General features: G+C 37.2%; 1 protein-coding gene across 4 annotated transcripts in view; it reads left to right on the plus strand.

Moving 5' to 3' along the window:
- The first annotated feature begins 2,835 nt into the window (after positions 1 to 2,835).
- Positions 2,836 to 19,850, plus strand: part of RB1CC1 (RB1 inducible coiled-coil 1) — a 60,029-nt gene continuing 43,014 nt past the window's right edge. For 2 of the 4 annotated variants that reach the window (XM_061448489.1, XM_061448490.1), the window contains exons 1-5: positions 2,836 to 2,951; positions 4,706 to 4,833; positions 7,890 to 8,016; positions 8,293 to 8,463; positions 19,293 to 19,495. In XM_061448489.1, the coding sequence (XP_061304473.1) occupies positions 4,763 to 4,833; positions 7,890 to 8,016; positions 8,293 to 8,463; positions 19,293 to 19,495 (572 nt within the window). In that variant the 5' untranslated portion in view covers positions 2,836 to 2,951; positions 4,706 to 4,762. Of the gene's footprint in view, positions 2,952 to 4,705; positions 4,834 to 7,889; positions 8,017 to 8,287; positions 8,464 to 14,739; positions 14,795 to 19,292; positions 19,496 to 19,850 lie in introns of those variants that run through there. The other 2 variants (XM_061448491.1, XM_061448492.1) reach the window with 2 other exon arrangements.

Here is a 19,850-nt window from a genome sequence, read left to right on the forward strand (position 1 = left end):
TTACAGTTTGTCTGATTACATAGTTAGCAGCTCTGTCTTCAGTAGTTGTCTTGTAATTGTTTGCCCTCTAAAATGAATTCAAATCATTTCAGCAATGTAACTCTAAAAAGCTTGAAACTTGTAATGATATGTAACAATGTAATGCTGGAAAAGCCTGAAATTCTTTTAAGTGGCCTGTTGAGGTAATACGAACAGAAGAAGGAAATATATGTGTTTATGGATATATATTCTGTTGAAGCTTGATCGTACCTGAGTTTCACTCCAAGTTGTGTTAAAAACTTCTGTTACTGCTGAATCATAATATTCTTGAATATTGGGACCAAACTTAAAGGCTGATTTGTGATACGTACCTGACCTCGCTTGTAGTAGTCTGCTGTAAGCTGATATTCAAAAAAAAAAAAGAGACTTAGAGAACTGTGACTGGTTTTTGTGTGTCTTCCCCTTTAACTAATCATGGACTTTGTTGGTCAGACTCAGCAGATGTTGTCTGGAAATGCAGGACTAAGGAGAGCTCTCAAAATGCAGTTTCTTCAATGTGTTGTGTAAACAGGCAGTTGGAGAGAGGCCCTTCACATCGTCCTGCTGAAGGCAGGGCTGCAGACTGCCTTTATTGGGCACCAGTGAATCTGCAGTAGAGCTTGGTGTTAAAGGTGTGTACTGTCAGAAATCTTTTTTCACGATTCCTCTGTTCTTGGAAGTACTCTGAGAAATTTGTGACAGCCTTGGGAGTAGGTGAATTCTACCTTTTTTTTTTTCCCATTATTATTATTTTTTCTTTAAAGAGTAACCCAATATAAATTTGTTCTGCCTGTGTAAGTGTAGTTCTGTTCTCTCAGTATTGTTTGTTGAAATGTTGTATGGAAAAACCAGCACGTTTCTTAATTTCTTAATCTTGCAGAGGAACTAGAAGAATAAAGATTGTAGTGCTGTGATCCTGTTTTGTGGCAGAAGTGTTTCAGTAATTTCTAGTTATTCATATTAACGTGCATTACTTTGATCTAAATGAGGTATTCCTAAATTTGTTTTGCTGAAGTACACCTACTGACTGCTGGTAGGCAAACAAAAAGGACATTTCAGTTACTGGTTTTCTAGTAGTGCTTAAACACATTGCTGTTTCCCTTTTTGTTGCACTTATCCTTTGACAAGGTAATGAGTGTGCATTCTGCATAGTAGTAAAGAGGGAGTAGACAGGAGTGAGGAAGATAAAAGCTCAAGTAACAGGCTAATAAAGTTCTGTCTGTTCCATGCATGTAAAATACATGTAGTAGTTGCATAATGTTTTCCTTTATCATAAGGCTTTCAAATTTGGGATGAAGTGGTTTTGATTTGCTGTTAGGAACATGAGTTGTATAAAATGATTTACACGTTCTAATGGTTTTCAGGCTTCAGCAAACCTATTTTTAGGAATGGATTATCACCTTTTATAGTGCCTGATCATCTTCTCAGAAAGCTTGCTAGGGCATTAACATGATCAAAACTGTTTCTTTAGAGTTTGATTGTGCACTTGCCTGACTGTCCTGAGCACAGCTGCTTGTTGCTGCCTTCCTTGCCAAGGGCTCCTTCTCCTTTGGAACTACTACTTAACTGACAGCAGTTAAAATGAAGTAGGGTAGCTTGAAAGACCAACCTGTGCTGATCTGGCTCATTTTGGTTGTTACAGTTTCCACTGTAGTTTAAACAGCAGTTCTGGGAGAGGAAGCCTCTGGGAAGGGTGCTGGTGACAAGGGTGCCTGGTTTCTCACCTGGAGTATTGTGTGCAGTTCTGGTGTCCTCAACATAAAAAGGACATGGAACTGTTGGAACAAATCCAGAGGAGGGCCACGAGGATGATCAGGGGGCTGGAGCACCTCCCATTTGAAGACAGGCTGTTCAGCCTGGAGAAGAGAAGTCTGCGTGGAGACCTCATAGCAGCCTTCCAGTATCTGACGGGGGCCTATAGAGGTGCTGGGGAGGGACTCTTCATTAGGGACTGTAGTGATAGGACAAGGGGTAACGGGTTGAAACTTAAACAGGGGAGGTTTAAATTGGATATAAGGAAGAAGTTCTTTCCTTTTAGGGTGGTGAGGCACTGGGATGGGTTGCCCAGGGAGGCTGTGAATGCTCCATCCCTGGCGGTGTTCAAGGCCATGTTGGACAGAGCCTTGGGTGGCACAGTTTTGTGTGAGGTGTCCCTGCCCATGGCAGGCGGGTTAGAACTAGATGATCTTAAGGTCTTTTCCAGCCCTAACTATTCTATGATTCTATGACAAGCAGCTGGGGATGGTAACAGCTTCAGTTTGTTTAAAGAAACAAACCCCCAAATCTAACAAATATTTTGACAGTAGGTGAATGGCTTAGCAAACAAGGTCATCTGGTTTCAAGTAAGGAAAGTGATGCTGATTCCTGAAGGAATCTGTTGGGTACAACTGCAGGAAAAGACTGTTCATTCAACAGCAGTAGCATGTGTGCCTTTTTAAATGGACTTCTCTTAGAAGTTGCATTTAGTTATTACTTTATTGCTCTAGCATCTTCGTGTCAGCATTCTGTTCTGAAAAATGCTTTCAGTTAATGGAAATTCAGGTAGTTCTTCTTAGTGAACTAAATTTACCTTCTTGTAAATACTGAAGAATATCACTGACGTTTATTTTAAAGCAAACTTACGGGCAAAAACATTCAGGTATGTAGCAGTCTGGAGCAGACTTGTAACTGGATAGCATTTTTAATTAAAAATATACTACCACACAGTTATTCTTTCTGGCATTGATATACACCGATTTCTGGGTTAGATGCAATGGTGACCATAAAATCCTGACTTTTGATAATACCTGTAATTGCATTCTGTATCTTTCATTGCAGATCTTCTCTGGCTTTAAACAGCCATGCTACTCCATTGCCAAAAATCAAGCGAAGCGAATGCATGCATTTATTCCCCTCTTGAATTTGAAGTTGGTAGCTCTGTATAGTGCCTGAAGGTAAATCTTTTATTGCTTCAAGTTTAAAAGTTTTGAGTCTGCTGATGTGCACATAGAAGATCCTGTCATGAATTTTGATCTTGATAATATATTTTCTTAATAACATTTTTTCTTTTCCTTTTTAAATAGCTTTAGTGTTAAGGTGTGGAGGGGTATAAGTTTCATTAAAATTTCACTTTAGGTACACAAGGTTTCCAGACATACACTTCAGCTTGGAAAGGAATGTTTATATGAAAGCTTCTTATATGGGCAAAACCCATATAGTGTATATGATACTGTACAAGCCTTTTACTCTACTTAGGTGGAAAAGAGGTGTTTTTGGTGGGGGATAGTTGCTTTAACCATTGTATTATTTAACATCTGTTTCTAATACTTCCTGGGCAGTCCCAAATATACCATCTGTGAAAAAAGTCTACACATGATATTGATTCTGAAACTTAGGCCAAATGATTTGGTAATAAATTATTCCTAGCTTGTTCATAGTGTTGAGCAGGTTTTGTCCGTTTAATAACTTCAGTTTGTAGAGTATATTCTTCTTATTCCAATATAAATTAAAACTTTTGCCAGATAATGCAGTAAAGTGCAAGTGCAAGGACAGCAGATCTCAATTCAGATAAAATTATTTAGATTTTTTTTTTTTTACTTGATATGATTCTGTTTCTGAAGCCTTGTTGTGAAAATGCATGTTTTGAGTAGTTTATATACTATAATTAAGGCGTAAAAAGTGTGTGGAAAGTCATTTTTATAATGACAAAAGAATATTGCTGAGTAGCTGAAACTTTTGTAGCTTAACCTTTCAGAACTCCTTCCACATCAAAAAAAAAAATCAGGTCATTAGTGACTGCAGCGCTTGTTGTACTTCTGTAGCAGCTTTGTTAGTGTGGAGGAAGTTATTCATAAACTTCTGAGCTCCTGTAGAGGAGAAGAGTAAAAGGCTCAGAAGTGTGGAGTATTTCAGTGATAAAATCTCAAGATTACATCTCAGTGTTTTAAAAAACAGGTCAAAGTTTTTCATGTTATATGCACTGGAAAAAATGTGTGCTTGTAGTCACTCATCTAGATCCTCATAGGGTACAGGACTGAAATGTACCCCCAGGTGTCGGACTGCAAGTTCATTCACAGCTAGTGCTGACAACAGAGGAAAATATGTTGTGGTTTGTGGTTTTTTTTTAATTGTTACTTAATTATGGAGAGATAAATAGAAAATCTACCTAATCTTAGCTTTTTGGGTTGGGTTTTGGTTTTTTGTTTTTTTTTTTTTTTTTTTGTTTTTTTTTTTGCTAAAGCTTCAGTATGTCTGTGTGGAATAAAAGCCTGTGGATAAGGATATTAGTGAGCAGGCAGACTTTGTAGCTGTAGCTTCATCAAGGAATGAATGCTTACAGCATGGATCATGCTGCTGTTCGTAAAATCTACAAAAGATGTCTGGAATTGACTATCTGGGGCTTTAAAAATTAGAAGGCCAGGTAATGAGCTCAGATGGTGGCTTTGTTATTTTCCTGAGTATATATTTTCATATATTTCATATATTTTCATATTTCTGGTCAGAGAAGCATGTGTATGTTTAGTATTAGATAAAGAACTGTGGAATGTAAGAGCTGATGTATTCACCTACTACATATGTAAAAGTGTTGTGTGTTTTTTTGCTTTTTTGTTTTTTTTTTTTTGTTTTTTTTCTCCAGAAGCATGTAGCTGTGTCTTTTGTAACTCATGTGGAACTAACACTTGATTTTTATTAATTTAATTTTTTTCAGTATCTAAATGATTTTAGCAGTGGAAATTCTGAACTTCAGAGACCTAAAGAAATCATCATGAAGCTGTATGTATTTTTGGTCAACACTGGAACTACCCTTACCTTTGATACGGAACTTGCTGTACAAAAGTAAGAAAGTAAAGTAATTGTGTATTGCTTAAAATTAAGTATAGATGCTTTTTTGTATACTGAATTCAGGAGAGATGATAGTTGAATTTTGCATGTAGTTATCTTCTGGGTTTTCAAGTATTTGAGTGAATTTTTTTTTTGTTTTTTGCTTCTTTTTTTTTGGTTTGTTAGGGATTTTTTTTTTTTTTATAAGCATGTTCAGTGGCTTGCAGGTGATGGTGTGTGTATTTGAGGTACCATGAAAGAGCAGAGATTGTTTACTTTCTGGGGCAGTGACAGAACATGGCCTTCTCTTAGCTGAGTCTGGTGTTACATTTGGTGTTTTTTGGAAAAAAAAAACTGTCAGAATGACTTTGGATCTTCTATGACCTTTTTTATTTATTTATTTAGGATTCATGTGTAGAAGTGTTTTTTTTCCTGACTGGCATCACAGAAAGAATTCTTCAGATAGCTCTTTCTCCTGTCAGTACGCATTCATCCTGAGCAAAATGTACAATCTCTAATATTTTTAGGTCGCGTGCTAAAGAACCAGCATATAGGTTTTTGTCCTATATCCAGGATGGGTAAAAGTTGCTTCTGTCCTATGCTGTAAGGCTCCAAAATGTTTTACACATATTTTGTATATAAAACAAGAACTTCTGAATGCCCAACTGCTTGAAATGTGAGCAGTGTTACAGAATCACAGTTAAGTCCCAGTAACTTTGCTGTTCATATTTTTTTCACTGCACATTAAAAGCATCTTTGTTTTGAAGAGGACTAGATACACTGGATGTGTTGTATCCTTTTTCCTTGTTCTCATGTGGGACTCTAATAAGTAAATAATGTATAGTATTATGGTACTTCATTCATCTTGGAGCTAGCAAGGGCAAAGCTTACCTGCTGTATTCATATTCTATTAGTGATGAATGAGTTGGAAGTAATTGCCCTTGAACGACTTTTACAATGGTTTTTGTGCTCAAATCTGTTGAATCCCTGTTTGTAATTTTCATGATTCAACAAGCGAATTTGAATTTTGAAGCTTGTTTGGGGTGGAAGGGCCCTAAGACTGTCTATGTGGTCTGTTCTTCTGTAAAGCCTACTGACACTTAGCATATAATAGTGTTTCATCTAAGCCATTCTGGATCTACTGGGTCATTTGCAGATGTGTCACACCTCCGTATGCTGTCAGCACCTCCATATGCTGTCTGGTACAGCAAGATATTTTGTTCCTAAATCATGGTGCCGAGTGAGGTACAGCATCTGAACTGCCAGACCAGGCACCTAATAGTCTGGTACTGGCTGACTTTTGTTCAGTTGGATAATTCTTTGAGGAAAGAAGCTTTCGAATGGCTGAACCACTGTCATGGTTTAAACCCTAGCCAGACAGCTTGTTCACTCACTCCCAGTGAGTGGTGCCGGGCTGAGAGCAATCGAGGCCCCCCCCCCACCCCAGGACTCTCCCCTTCCCCGCTCCTGGAGGAACGGGGAGGAGGATCGAAAGAGTGCAACTCCCACGGGTTGAGACAAGAACAGTCCAGCAACCAGTGTACAACACAAATCACCACCACTACCACCAACGACAGCAATGATAAGAGAAAATAACAAGGGAAGAGAATACAATACCACTGACCAAGAAACGAGTCCCACCCGGAAGCCCGTGTCCTTCCGGGTAACTCCCAGTTACCCCCCACCCCAGGCATGACGTGCTGTGGTATGGAATACCTCTTTGGCTAGCCTGGGTCAGGCGCCCCGTCTCTGCTTCCTCACAGCTTCCCCTCCTCCCTGGCAGAGCATGAGCCTCACAAAGTCCTTGGTCAGGGTAAACATCACTTAGCAACAGTCGAAAACATCGGTATCACCAGCACTGTTCCCAGGCTGGAAGTCAGAGCACAGCACTGCACCAGCTACCATGAAGGAGAAACATGACTGCTACTGCTGAACCCAGGACAACCACACAAAATGAAAGACTCTTCAGTTGAACAGTTTAATTTCTTATTCTCTATATTTGTATATCTGTGCTCTTTGTAGCAAGAATGTCTCCTGGGTTCTTTGCCTGTCTCCTGGAAAAGCCAACCTATCTTCCCAAAGACCGTGGAGATGATAGGTGAATGCTTACTGTAATACAGCTGGCAAGTACAAGCTTGTGCTCATGAGATATTTGTAGTGAATTCATGATGTCATACTGAATCATGGTTATTTTAGATAATTGACCTTTTTTTCACATACCATATAGCCAGTTATTGCAAACCCATTGATGCTTTTATCGATTATTTACTTGATACTCTGAAGCTTTTTAATATCTTTGCACAGGGACTACCCAGTGTGTTATAGTTTGGGTCAGTTACTGTATCATAATAGTAAATTCTTGTTTAGTTTACTGTTTGTCTGTGTCTTCCAAGACAAAGTCTAGAACTGTCTAAAATAAGCAGTAACATGAAGATGTCATCACCAAGAATTAAAGGTACAAGGATGGTAAATTAAAAGAGGGATGGCTTATCGATCTGCTTTTTCTGCATTAAAAGTGTCTGATATATTTTCATGAATTTGTTGCATATGGATTGTTTAATTTCCTGTTTAGTGCTCCACATAACATACAGTGAATCAGAATTGATTCGGTGAAATTGTGTTACACATAATGGAAACTTAATACTCTTGTTGCCTTCTAGGGCTTCAGCAAGTCAGCTGTGTGTTCATGAAGTACAAATTCAAAGAACATAATATGGTTTATACATTATACATATATATGGGGTATCCTAAAAGTGTGATGTGATATAGTTTCTGTATGGTATTACATTTTCTTTGAGAAAAAATTGCTGATAAGTTACCAGTAATGTAGAGTCTGTCTTCTTTTAGCTGGTAGCTTATTAGCTGGATGTCCAGAATGCAACACATTATAACATGTACAAAACGTAAAGGTATGTCTTTTTACAGAATAAAAAGTAGTAGTCCTTTCAAAAAAAGTTCTGCTTCAACACAGACAAGTCATCTCTCTCAATTACAGGAATATGTAACGTTAGAGGCACAAATCTGCTGATAATGTCCTTTTCTTTTCCCTTTTTTTTTTTTTTTTTCCCCAGTGTGGCTGATCTGAAACATGCAATTCAAACAAAGTATAAGATTGCCATTCAGCACCAAGTACTGGTTGTCAATGGAGGAGAGTGTATGGCACCAGACAGAAGAGTGTGTAGTTACAGTGCTGGAACAGTAAGTGCATACTGCATTCTTCAACTAAACTATCAGTTACAGGGGAAGGAAAAGATGTTTTACTGAGGAATTTTTAAGGTTTGGTTTTTTTTTTTTCTGTAGTGCATTGTTTGCTGGATTTCCTTGCATTTGGAAACAGATGTTTATATATTTAGCTTACATGTGTAGATCTTAACATAATCCTTAGGACACTTTACCCACATGATGAGGTGATCGGTGGTTGAGCAGTATGTTGCTTTTACTCAGTGTTTGTTTTCATTTTCTTCTTGAGTGTAGGATACCAACCCAATATTTTTATTCAACAAAGAAATGATCTTGTGTGAGCGTCCACCAGCTATCCCCAAAACTACATTTTCAGCAGAGAATGAGATGGAATTGAAAGTAGAAGAATCTCTTATGATGCCTGCGGTGTTTCACACGGTAGCATCACGGACACAACTTGCAGTGGTAAGTAAATTCTTACTGTACTTTTACAGAAGGAAAATAACTTTTTTTTTTATGTCAGAAGGGAAGCTTGATATAAATTATGAAATAGCTTGTTTAAAAGACAGTAAGGATGACATATTAGTGATGACGTATTCTTTTGAGCCTTTTTCTTGGAAGTTTCAAGGTAGGTATTGAAATGTGCTTGCTTCTTCAGCATGCTCAAAGCTTCTTTCAAAAGTGTACTGTATGTAACACAGCCTTTATGGATGCGTATATTTACAGCATTTGCAAAATGAAAGCAGTCTGTTTGCTTTGGGTCCATGCCTTAATGCTCTGCCTTATTTTCAGTGTCTTCAGTCTGCCTCAACCTGAAAACTGAAAAGTTACATTGCAAGTGTTGTTAACCGAAGTAGAAAATTTTTAAAAACTGCTTGCCAAGCTTCTGTTTCATCTGATGTCAAAACAACTGCTGAAGAATTAATAAAACTAAGCTTCCACTTCCTAAAATTCAGGTCTCTTATTACTGAGTGCTGGCTTTTACTTACATAGAAGCAAACTTGTCAGAATTCTAATTTAATTACTTCTGTATTATTTTGATAGGGGGAAATAGTTTCCTGCAACATGGTCAGTAAGTCAGTAAGATACCAAGTGTGCATGCAGTAGAAGCAGCTGCATGTTCAGGAGAGTGACACAATGCCTTCAGTAGCTGATGTGATTGCGTTTCTTCATGTTAGGAAATACTGCCCTCATTTTCCTTTTAAAATTTTGCTTTTAAATGTATTAAATTTTGTCACATCTGACACAGCTGGGAAGTGAAGAAATGGTTATGTGTAGCACTTAGCACAAAAGAAATGGTGCTGTATGGGTTTAGCATCTTGTCTTGGTAATAAAGTTTCTTAGTTTCAGTGGCAACTTTAATACAGTCAAGAAGAATATATAGCACTTGAAGTGGCTTGTTTTCAATACTGTACAGCTGAATTCAGAGAAAAATGCTAAGTCTTACATATAGTACAGGGGTGTTTTTGTTTTGCCCCTTGGCCTTCTGCCCTGTCAGGAAGAGGAAAACTAGCCTGGATAATCTGACCTTGACATACTGTCAGATTTAAGGCAAGGACTGAGTCCAGTAGATTCTCTTGCTATCTCTGCCACCTGTTGACAGTTACTGCTGATTTAGTAAATAGGACCTTGAGTTATTAGGAATCTGAATTGTGTGATTGTCATACAGAGAAGAGGGGATATCAGTGTGAATACAGCTAGGACTCGGAGGTTTTCATTTATGCTCCTTGAAGAGTGTGAGGATTCTGGTTTTGGCAGCTGAAACTGAAAAGCGCTTTAAAAACATCTTTTTATGTTAAGGGGATGTTTTGAAAGTCAGCAAGACTGGTATCTGTTAAGGGCTTAACACTGATTGGATATGAAATGGGGGCTGTAGCAACTACTCCAGTCTTCACATTTGTGTTTTACTTAGGTGAATGGAAGTGAAGGTGGTGGTACCTAGTTTTACATTTCTCATTGCTGATAATTTATCTTGCTGCTTCATGATATCCCTGATTTTGTGGTCTTGAAGTTTTTTAATTTTGGTTTTGATCAGGTGAAGTTAGTATGCACTGACAGAATGGAATTCTCTGGAGTAGGCTTTTTTATATTCCAGGAATCTTATTAAAAAAAAAAAAATCCTAGTTAGTTGAAAAGCATTGTTAGTGCTACCTTCTCTTCCCCCTTGATTCTGAAGGATGTCCTTTATATAGGATGTACACATATGCAGAGCAAGCAAGTTTATTGCCGTGTTTCTGCTTTTAAATTAATTGTTTAGGTATTTACTGCCTAATTCTGGTTTCAGTTCTTCTGTAAGGGAAGCCATATTTCAGAAGCACTCTTAAAGGTCTCTGTGTGGAGCATGGCTTTTATTGGCCAACTGGAGCTGTAATATTTAGCTAGAGACTGAAAAGTTTATCTAGAGAAAGTAACCCTGAGGTGATTTGCAAGAAAATAAACCTTTCTGTACTTGATGGCACCTATTAATAGTATTATGGGATGGTGAGAGGAATTTAGTATTTAAAGGTCTGTAAACATGTGTCTAAGGAGAATGGAGGTTTTACTTTTAGCCTGCAGATTTATCTGGAAAAAATTCATGGTCTGTTCCCCATTTCTTCCAGTTTTTCGCTGCTTGTAGATGGGCTACAATGATAGTAGAATCTTCTGTGAAAGACTTAGAAATTTATTTAAAGATAAAATGGGTAGTCATATTTGTAAATCTGATACACCTTTACAACCACAGCAAAATTTATCCAAGATTTTAAATCTTTCAAAGCTTCAGCCTCTGTACTAGGCTGTGAAAATGCACTGGGTACTTCTCTGGGAGGTCTGGGGAATGAGAAAACTATCATAGATTGTGGAAGATTAGTAAATAGGCTGTCATAACTAGAGATGTAGCAAGGTATAAAAATTGTTTAAAGGAGTATTGAAGTTTTGAACTAAAGCAGTTTTTCAAGATGCCTGCTTGAAGCATATTGAGCAGTAATTCAAAAGAAACTGAGGGAGGACTGGGAATGTGGTCAGAACATTAATCTTCTTCATGGTTCACCATAAGCCTCTTGTCTGTGAGGAAGAGGGAACATGGATTATTAATCCTTCTCAAAATTGATTAAGATCTCAGGGGAGCTAGAAAGGCTCTGAATCTCAGTAGTTGTGAGATTGGTACTCACAGAGCCGCACTGAGATAGCTGTTCAGGAGACTTTCTGCAAAATGGGGATAAAGAATCTGCCTTATAGTGATCTAAGCTGTGTCTCTATTAATTTTAGAGAAACAGTAACCTGCTTTACCAGAAAAGCAGAGTGGCAGTACTTGATAGAGAGTTTTTGCCTGTTGTAATTATTTAGAGCAATTTAATTAATTAATAATTACTACTAATACATGATTGAAATATTTTGTAGTGCTAAAATGAAAGTTACAGTCTAAGTCTGCATTATCTGTAATAGGCAAACTTGTGTGGAAGATGATGAGTATTTCAGGGTGTGAGCACTTCTATGTTGTTTCTCCCTCATTTTAAGCTGGCCTGAAAACTATTAAGTAATGTTTTTTTTTGCTATCTCTGACTTGAACTGTATACTACCTGGCAGCTATGCTGTTGTCCTGGGTTCAGCAGTAGCAGTCATGTTTCTCCTTCTTGGTAGCTGGTGCAGTGCTGTGTTTTGATTTCAGCTCGGGAACAGAGCTGATAACAAGGATGTTTTGGTTTGGCCAAGGACTTTGTGAGCCTCATGCTCTGCCAGGGAGGAGGGGAAGCTGGGAGGAAGCAGAGACAGGACGACAGGACACCTGACCCAAACTGACCAAAGAGCTATTCCATACCACAGCACGTCATGCCCAGGATGTAATGGGGAGTGAGCCGGAAGGGCTGGGAGACTGCAGGGTTGGAGGAGGTATCGGTCGGAGCTTGGTCGGGCTTGGGGGGCGAGTTATCGGTCAGCGGGTGGTGAGGTGTTGTATTCTGTTCCCTTGTTATTTCCTTTATCATTATTATCATTGGTGGTAGCAGTAGTGATTTGTGTTATACCTTAGTTACTAAACTGTTCTTTATCTCAACCCGTGGGAGTTGCATTCTTTTGATTCTCCTCTCCGTCCCTCCGAGAGCAGGGGAAGGGCAAGAAAGGGGGGGAAGTGAGCGAACGAATTACCTGACTGGGTTTAAACCACGACAGCTGTAGAACTGTAGGAAAGGTGTGGTTTTTAAGCTTACCTTATTTTGCACCTGATTTGTACTGTAAAGAAAGGGGACAGATATTTTTGATTCTTTCTTCTGATACATTCTTCATTAACATTGGTATATGACCTTTAACTTTTTTTTCTCACAAAAACAAGTAGTTCTATATTTTCCTTTAAGAAATGCTTAGTTTAATCCATGCTTTTATTTCTTCTCCATTGTTTTTTTGCATGTCTGAAAATGACCATTATTGATTTAATTTCTGCCTCTGCTTTTTGCATATTTTTTGCCATAATTCTTATATATTCTTAGTTACTAGTCAGGTATAAACAAAAGTTATCTTTTGGCTCACTGCTGAGGCCCTGGCATTCTTTTATAGCCTTTTGTACACATATGTATAGGGTATAGGTATATGTAAAAGCAGCCCCCTCTTTTTTTTTTTTTTTCAATTGAAACTGATTTCGTTAACTTACATATAGGATTTCTTAGATTTTAATACCTCCTAACCCAAGATTATTCCTCTGGGAAACTTGTTACCTCCTGTTTGGTTTTCTACAGTACAATAATGATCATATCAACATACCTCAATTTTTTTTTATTTTTGCTTTCATGCTCCTAACATCTGTGCAGATTTTCCCAAGTTCATTTTGATTACCTGGGATCTCCATTATGTAGAATTCACAGTATAAAAATTAGGTAGTTTTAAAGAAGTCTGTTAGTTTTAAACTTGTTCATTTACTAATAAAATTGAAATTCTCACCATAGGTTTTGTCATATGTGGCATGATGTCTTTGTTTTATAAACCTTTCTTACCAAATCCTTTTTGGTCAGTGTTTGTTGCATCTACTGACTGGCTTGTAAATCCAGTTCAAGCAACCTTCTAAGGCTATTTTCTGTCCCAGTATCTTAGTTTCCCTTTGACTAAATATTGTACCTTTGAGATGTCTATGTCTAAAGGGTTACAGCTTGCCTTTTTACAACCTCTGTTTTCCCACTGTTGCAGTTTAGCAGTTTTGTCCTTGAGCAGCAGTATGTGCACAGTGTTTGCAAAAAGTTACATACACACCACCTTAGAAGACAAGCTGTTCTCTACACAGGACATTGTGCAATAAGCTACATTGTATGAATCTTGTCAAATTTTGTGGTCATTTACACTGCTTAAAATAGTTTCTGTTACCTTAACCTTTTGGAAAGGACTATTTATTTTCTTTTAGTGATCTAACTGAAGTTTCTGTGTTATTTCTCCCAAAAAGTCTATTGAAAACTTGAACTTTCTGTTAGTGGGTGTGTTTTGCATTTCATGTGATGCTGCTGTTGTCATCATCGAACTGTCATCTGGCCAGTTTTTCTTTGAGAAATTGGAATAAGGATGAGAAACTCTGTGGTTTCTTTGGTTGATTGCATAAAACCATGGCTGTAAGTCATAGTACCTAGCTCATTCTTGGTTTAGTTCTAAATGCTTCAAAATACTTAAACCAAGAAGTACAGTCATGTTTCCTGAAAGCTGCGTATCTGTTATTTGGAGAAAAGCGGTTTTGAGACCCTCTGGAAAAGAGTTACTTTAAAATTTAGAAGTTCTTTAAGGCATTGTAACGTTTACAAGAGCTTTGTAGCCAAATTAATGCTATTCATCCTTTTTGTTGAAATTATTAGTCTAATAGCCAGACATACTTCCAGCTCCTCCACAGAAGTCCACATTTCTTTGTGCCTGAGATTAGTGATCAATCTCATAATTTTTTAAAGTAATATGGCTGGGAGGAGTTAAAATGGAGTAGGTTGTAGATGAGTAACTAATAGATCCAGCTTTTTTTTTTTTTTGTTGGCCTTTGTAACCAGAATTGTTAAATCAAGCTTTCTGAAAATTCACCAGGAGAAAAAAGATTTGGGTGGCTTGTATCAAGCTAGTAGAAATTATCACTTGGCTTGTACCATGATTTGATTTTCTGGCTGTGATGGTTTATTTCAGCTTGGTGGTATTTTTTGGGATTGGGGGTGAAATTTTGTCACTTGACTTCTCCAAGCCCGCTTTTAATGTTACAGTGAAGAGCTAGTGAAAACAACACTGAAGAAAAACTCATTAAACTATGACTTACAGAGCAACTTATTAAGTATTATGCTGATTAAATAAATACTTTCTATGCATTTAGTAAGTCATGAACTGTGAGGACAAATGTCCAAAGGATGCAGTCACCAAAAATGACCAGTGTTAATGGGGAATGGAGTCATCAGCTGTATAATGAAAGAGAAATTAAGTATCAGGCTTCCTCACAGCGAACTGTTCCAATCATTAGTTTTAAAATCTGAAATCTTAAAGTGGTTAGTCTAGTAGCTTTACCGGTGCTTTAGTTAGAGGTGTATGAGTTGGAGATAATGGTCTTAGTTACTACCTTCAATAAGCAAGATAAGTTACCTATTGTGGAAGCATTTCTATGCTGTTGTAAAATATAGATGTGTGTAATTTCACTTTCAAGGGTCTTCTTTGTTGGCCTGAGGTTGATTTTTAGGGTGGCTGAAACCTGTAAGGAGGCCTTTTTACAGGATTTCAGACACATGGCAATAGAGGACTTTGATGACTTGTTTCCTTTTACCACAGGGTTGTAGAGAATGGCAAGAACCCTGCATTTCCTGAGAACTTTTGTTCTTTAGAGGTAAGTCCAAAGAGCACTTAAGACCAGCAGACCTTCCTTGGATTTATTTTCGTTCAGTTGAGCAGAGTTATGACAATAGGATGCAAAGACAAAGTCCTGAAGTTGATGGGAAACACTACCAGTTAATTTATTTGAGATAAAATGTACTTTATTGCTTCTGCTGATTTGTGTTGATACATATTAAACAGAAGTAATTATAATCAGAAGAATAACCTAAATTTTAAGTTATGATGATTGAAGGAAGTAATTAAAATAAACATTCTGTTAAAGCAGCCAGCCAAAGATAGAAGTCTTTCTGGTGGGCCTGTGAATTTCTTGACAAATTAGGAAGTGAAAATGCTTCCATTTACTCTTCAGTGTAACAGCCAGTTTAGATTAGCCTGCGTTTGTCTAGTCTTGTAGTTGTGCATCTTGAGGTCCCTATTCCAGTGGTATGGTGAAACTGTCGGTGTTCTAGGTATGCTGATATAACTGAGTAAGATGTAGCTCTACCAGGCAGCTGAAGGCAATTTTTATGCTTTGTGATCCATTGGGTGTCTGCCAGTTACCCTGCATGTAGATCAGTGAAAAATCAATGACAAAAGCAAGCCTGTTGTTAGGCAGGTTTCATTTTCTCTGCTGGAGCTGGCAACTTTACTCAGAAGTGTTAAAACATATGTTGGATTGTACACTTTTATTTATATGCTTGTCATAATCAGATTTTTAAACTTTATTAATTTAGCAGAGAGCTGCTTAATTCTTTTCTGCATGCAGACATAACCAGTCATGTGAAATAGATTGGTGTTGATCCTTCTAAAGAAGATGTAGGAGGTTTCTCCAGAAATGTTGTCTATGGACATGTTAGGAAGAGCAAACCAAATCACTTGAAGATGTATTTCAGTAGTGATAGAATGATATGGAAGATATTATCTATGTAGCTTTTAATGTCTTAATTTCTTTTAAGCTATGTGGCTACTTCCAAGGGAAGCAGAATGCTTTACCACTTCATTTTCTTGCTGCACACCCTCACATTTTGAAAGCAGGTGTGCAAGTTTGACTGAAACAGCATTTTTTTCTTGAACCCTCCATGCAACATTAGAAAATAGAGTAATGGTCTAACACTATTTTTGTTCCCTGAACTGTTACCTGCTTAGTATAGTCTAAGACTGAAACAGTTCTGATAGGTGGACAGATAGTTACTCCATGTGGTTTGAACTTTGTTAGAAACATTAATTGGTCTCCTAGAATTCAGAGTAATATTCTTTACTATTTGAAAGTAATGAGCTTATATCATGACACTGCCTAAGAAACCAGTATTAAAGCAGTACTGAGTTCTTGCATACTCTAGTTGCATGTTGCATTCCAATTCATCTATGTAAACAGAATTCTACCACTTGCCCTACCTCTCCTCACCCCCCCCCCCCCCCCCCCGAGAATTTTTTGGCACATGGGGTACAGATATAAAAATAACTTCAGGAGGGTGATAATAGGTAATGCTGTTGTAATATCATGCATATGTGCCCTGAAACAGGCATGTCTCTGTTTAGTTGTACAGTTTCACTTGTAATCTATTAGCTTTTGGGTAACTTTGAAAACATGTTAGTTAAAAGAACCTCATTTATGTTTTCAGGCTAATTAATTTTGAGCTAAATGTTAGTTTGGTTTGAGCTCTAAATAGTATTTTTTTTTCTCAGTATCATATTTATGATGTTTTCACAAGGGGATTTGTTGTATACACAGGGGACGTTAAAACAAAAAGGAGCTGTGGCTCATCTGGCAGTGAATCCTTAGATGGCATTGGGGTACTCATGTAACAGTTTCTTTGAGCATATCTCTGACATATAACAAATACAACAAATATTTTGTCAAATGGCAAATCCTGACACTTATTAGAATGCCCTTCTGTCGCATGGTTTCTGAAAAATATGTACTAATTTGCTGCTCTGGGAAATACTGTTTACTTTTACTTTTCTAGGAGTTGGTTCACAAGCTTCTGGTTTGGTTAAATTGTGTAAATTGCCACAGGTTAGCCTCCTAGATGCAGAGTTGTCAGTGCTGATCATCAGTAGTGTAAGAAGCATTCTCAGTTGCGATGATCCATCCCTCTTTCCCCCCTCCCTAAAATTTAACCTACGAATTCTGTTTTGTGTTTGAAAGTGTATTGTTGAGCAAACAATCAAAGTTAAAACTAAAATCTTAAATTGACAACACTTGAGTTTTCAAGTTAGCATCAAGAATGACGTAAGGCTTAGTAGGACAACACTAACTTTGACTTTTGACTTCCCCTGTGAACGTGAAAAGTAAATCTATCTAAAAAAGCAAATATTGGCCACTGGTTAGGAATATGTTTTAGGGTGGAAGGTCTGGTCATATCAAGCCTGGCACATACATTTCCTTATGAGGCATTAGAGCTGTGCAATGCTAAGTGAGTTTGTCTGCAGAAAAATGGAACTAAGAAAAAGCCTCTATGCAGGTCTTCTAAAGAAATACTTTTTTTTGTTTGAGGGTGGGAGAAGTCCAGTCTTTACTTTCTCCAGTAAACTGTGATACTCTCTTGAAGAAAATGCATAAAGAGACTGTATGATCGTTTGTTTTTTTTTTTTTTGTAGAAGGATTATATAGTCTTCAAACTAATGTGTGTTTTTAGATATGCTCTCACTTCTGGAATTATTGCCAGTAGTTTGGAGGAAGGGTGACCTGGGAAGAGAATAGGGTTTGTGAACTGAAAGTAAAATGCTTGTGTAAATTCCCAGGACATACACTAGAACACAGTGGGTACATTCAGTTACTTTTTCAGCTTCATACTTTGTGTATTTTTTTGTACATCTTAGGGTAAGCCAGCCTCTTTGATTCTTAATATAATTGAGGAAGCAGTAATTGGAGGTAGTCAGAAAAAAATCGCTTGCAGATTTCAGCACTATGTGGATGCTGTCCCAGTTGTTTTATTGGTTGATTTTGACTTGGGAAGTGAGATCTCATGCAGCAGATGTCACCAAAGTTTAGAAAACAAGACAACAAATGCCATTTTTGCTATGAAGTGATAGAAATTTGTAGTAGATTTCGATTTCCTTGGACTTGCATGTATGAATAAGTTTCTGTATTCATATGCTGGTAGGTTGGATACCAGTGATTTGAAGGACAATGGAATTTTGTCGTGCTGCTTGAGACAAAGCCTGAACTTTTAACAAAAGAGAAGGTCTTCAGAGCTTTCAGGTTATATCAGTAATAATTCTGAAACATTTGGATAAAATGCTCTGCTGTTTTGTGGTTTATTTCAGGAAGTTAAGTGTTCTTGAGCTCTAAATTTTTTTGGATATGCATATGTGCTGCTAACCATGTGGTCAGCAGCAAATGCATTCTGAAGTATACTGATGTGTTAGGTTTTTAACACTGCTTTTTCATTGTATTTGTATAACCTGTTTCTCCTTGCATGGTTTTCTTGTATGTACTACAGCAGAGGAGAGTTATGTACCTACAGTCCTAGTTTAGCAGTATGCTCCACCAGCAAAAAAGATTTTCTATCTTGGAGGATAGGTAGATACTAAAAACACAACATACAGGCATGCTCAGGGGAATACATCCCATGTAGTATGTTATTGACAAAGTATCAAGCTGAAGAACTTGCGTGAATTTTGTTTTACTTTCTCATTTCAGTATGTTTGGATGGTAGGCCCTTTGAGGGGGACTTTTCTTAAAGTTGATAAACTTAGTTACTCTTCCTACTAGTTAAAACCTTGGAATTGAATATAATAGGCATTGGTGGTAGTGCACTTTCAGTAAGATATGGTACTTGCTATAGGTAGGTCTCTATTTGAACTCTGCCTTGTTGGATGTAATTTATTACCCTTTTAGTAAAATGGCTTTATGTCGTCCAGTTCTTTAACAGAAAAGCTTCCACATTAGTTTGCATATACAAGGTTTTCAGGGTGTATTTAGAGTTTTGTGGATACTCTGCACTGCTTCTCATCGTGTTGCATCTGGTTTATTAATCAGTGGAAGAGTTCAATTAATTATCTGCCCTGCTCTTTTCCTCATGCATCTCTTGCAACTGTTGCACCTGTGCTTCTGCTGACTGATCCTGCAATAGATTGTCTTGTTATGAGCTTCTGCCTGTTTCATCAATAGTTCTCTCCTTAATGGACCTTGTTTGCCAGCTCCTTCTCTCAGATTAATACAAGCATTATTATTCATGTATGTGTGCACTGAATATTTTATATTAGCAGCACTTAATTTTATAAGATTTTTTTGTAACTGCAGCTTTCACCTGCCTGTTTTGAAGATAGTTCTCAGTAAACAATCCACAATTCTTTCTCTAATTTTTTAATTTAGAATAAAATTTTGTTATTTTTATGAAGTTTTAATGTGTACAACTTCTTTAGCTATCTCATTTTAACACTTTCCATGTTAGTATTTTCTAAATGTCTCACTGTAACATTTCATATAGTTACCACAGTAATAATCTGAAGTGATTTGCGTTTTGATGGATTTTTTTTATATTTTTTATTTTACTTTTCCCTAGGAAATGTATGAGGTTGCCAAGAAACTTTGCTCCTTTTGTGAAGGTCTTGTACATGATGAACATCTTCAGCATCAAGGCTGGGCTGCCATAATGGCCAACTTGGAAGATTGTACATACTCTTACCAAAAACTACTTTTCAAGTTTGAAAATGTATATTCAAGCTATTTGCAGTCCATAGATGATATCAAGTTGAAACTTACACAGTAGGTTTGCCATTAAATTCAGTCTTGATATCCAAAGTTACTGTATTTAAAACTTATTGAGTATTGTATGTCTGGTCTGATTAATCAAGCATGTATTTATTTGATTATGTGTCATGGAGAGCATTGTTTCTGTTCTATGCTAGTCACTTTTTTAACTGACATTTTTTCCTTGTACTTGTCAGAAACCTGCATTAAATTATGTGGAAGATATGCTCATTAGTGAACAGCTGTTTAAGAGCTGGAGTGCTTCCAAATGTGCAGCAGAAACAGCTAGATGATTAAATTTAAACATTAATCAACTTGTTAAAATGCATATATGCACTTTTCAGTTAATTGGTTTTTAATACACTTGAGC

This window comes from Pezoporus flaviventris, unplaced genomic scaffold, assembly GCF_033815535.1.
Source record: "Pezoporus flaviventris isolate CSIRO_AGI_PZ_B2104156 unplaced genomic scaffold, CSIRO_AGI_Pfla_v1 ptg000007l, whole genome shotgun sequence".
Classification (NCBI taxonomy): domain Eukaryota; kingdom Metazoa; phylum Chordata; class Aves; order Psittaciformes; family Psittacidae; genus Pezoporus; species Pezoporus flaviventris.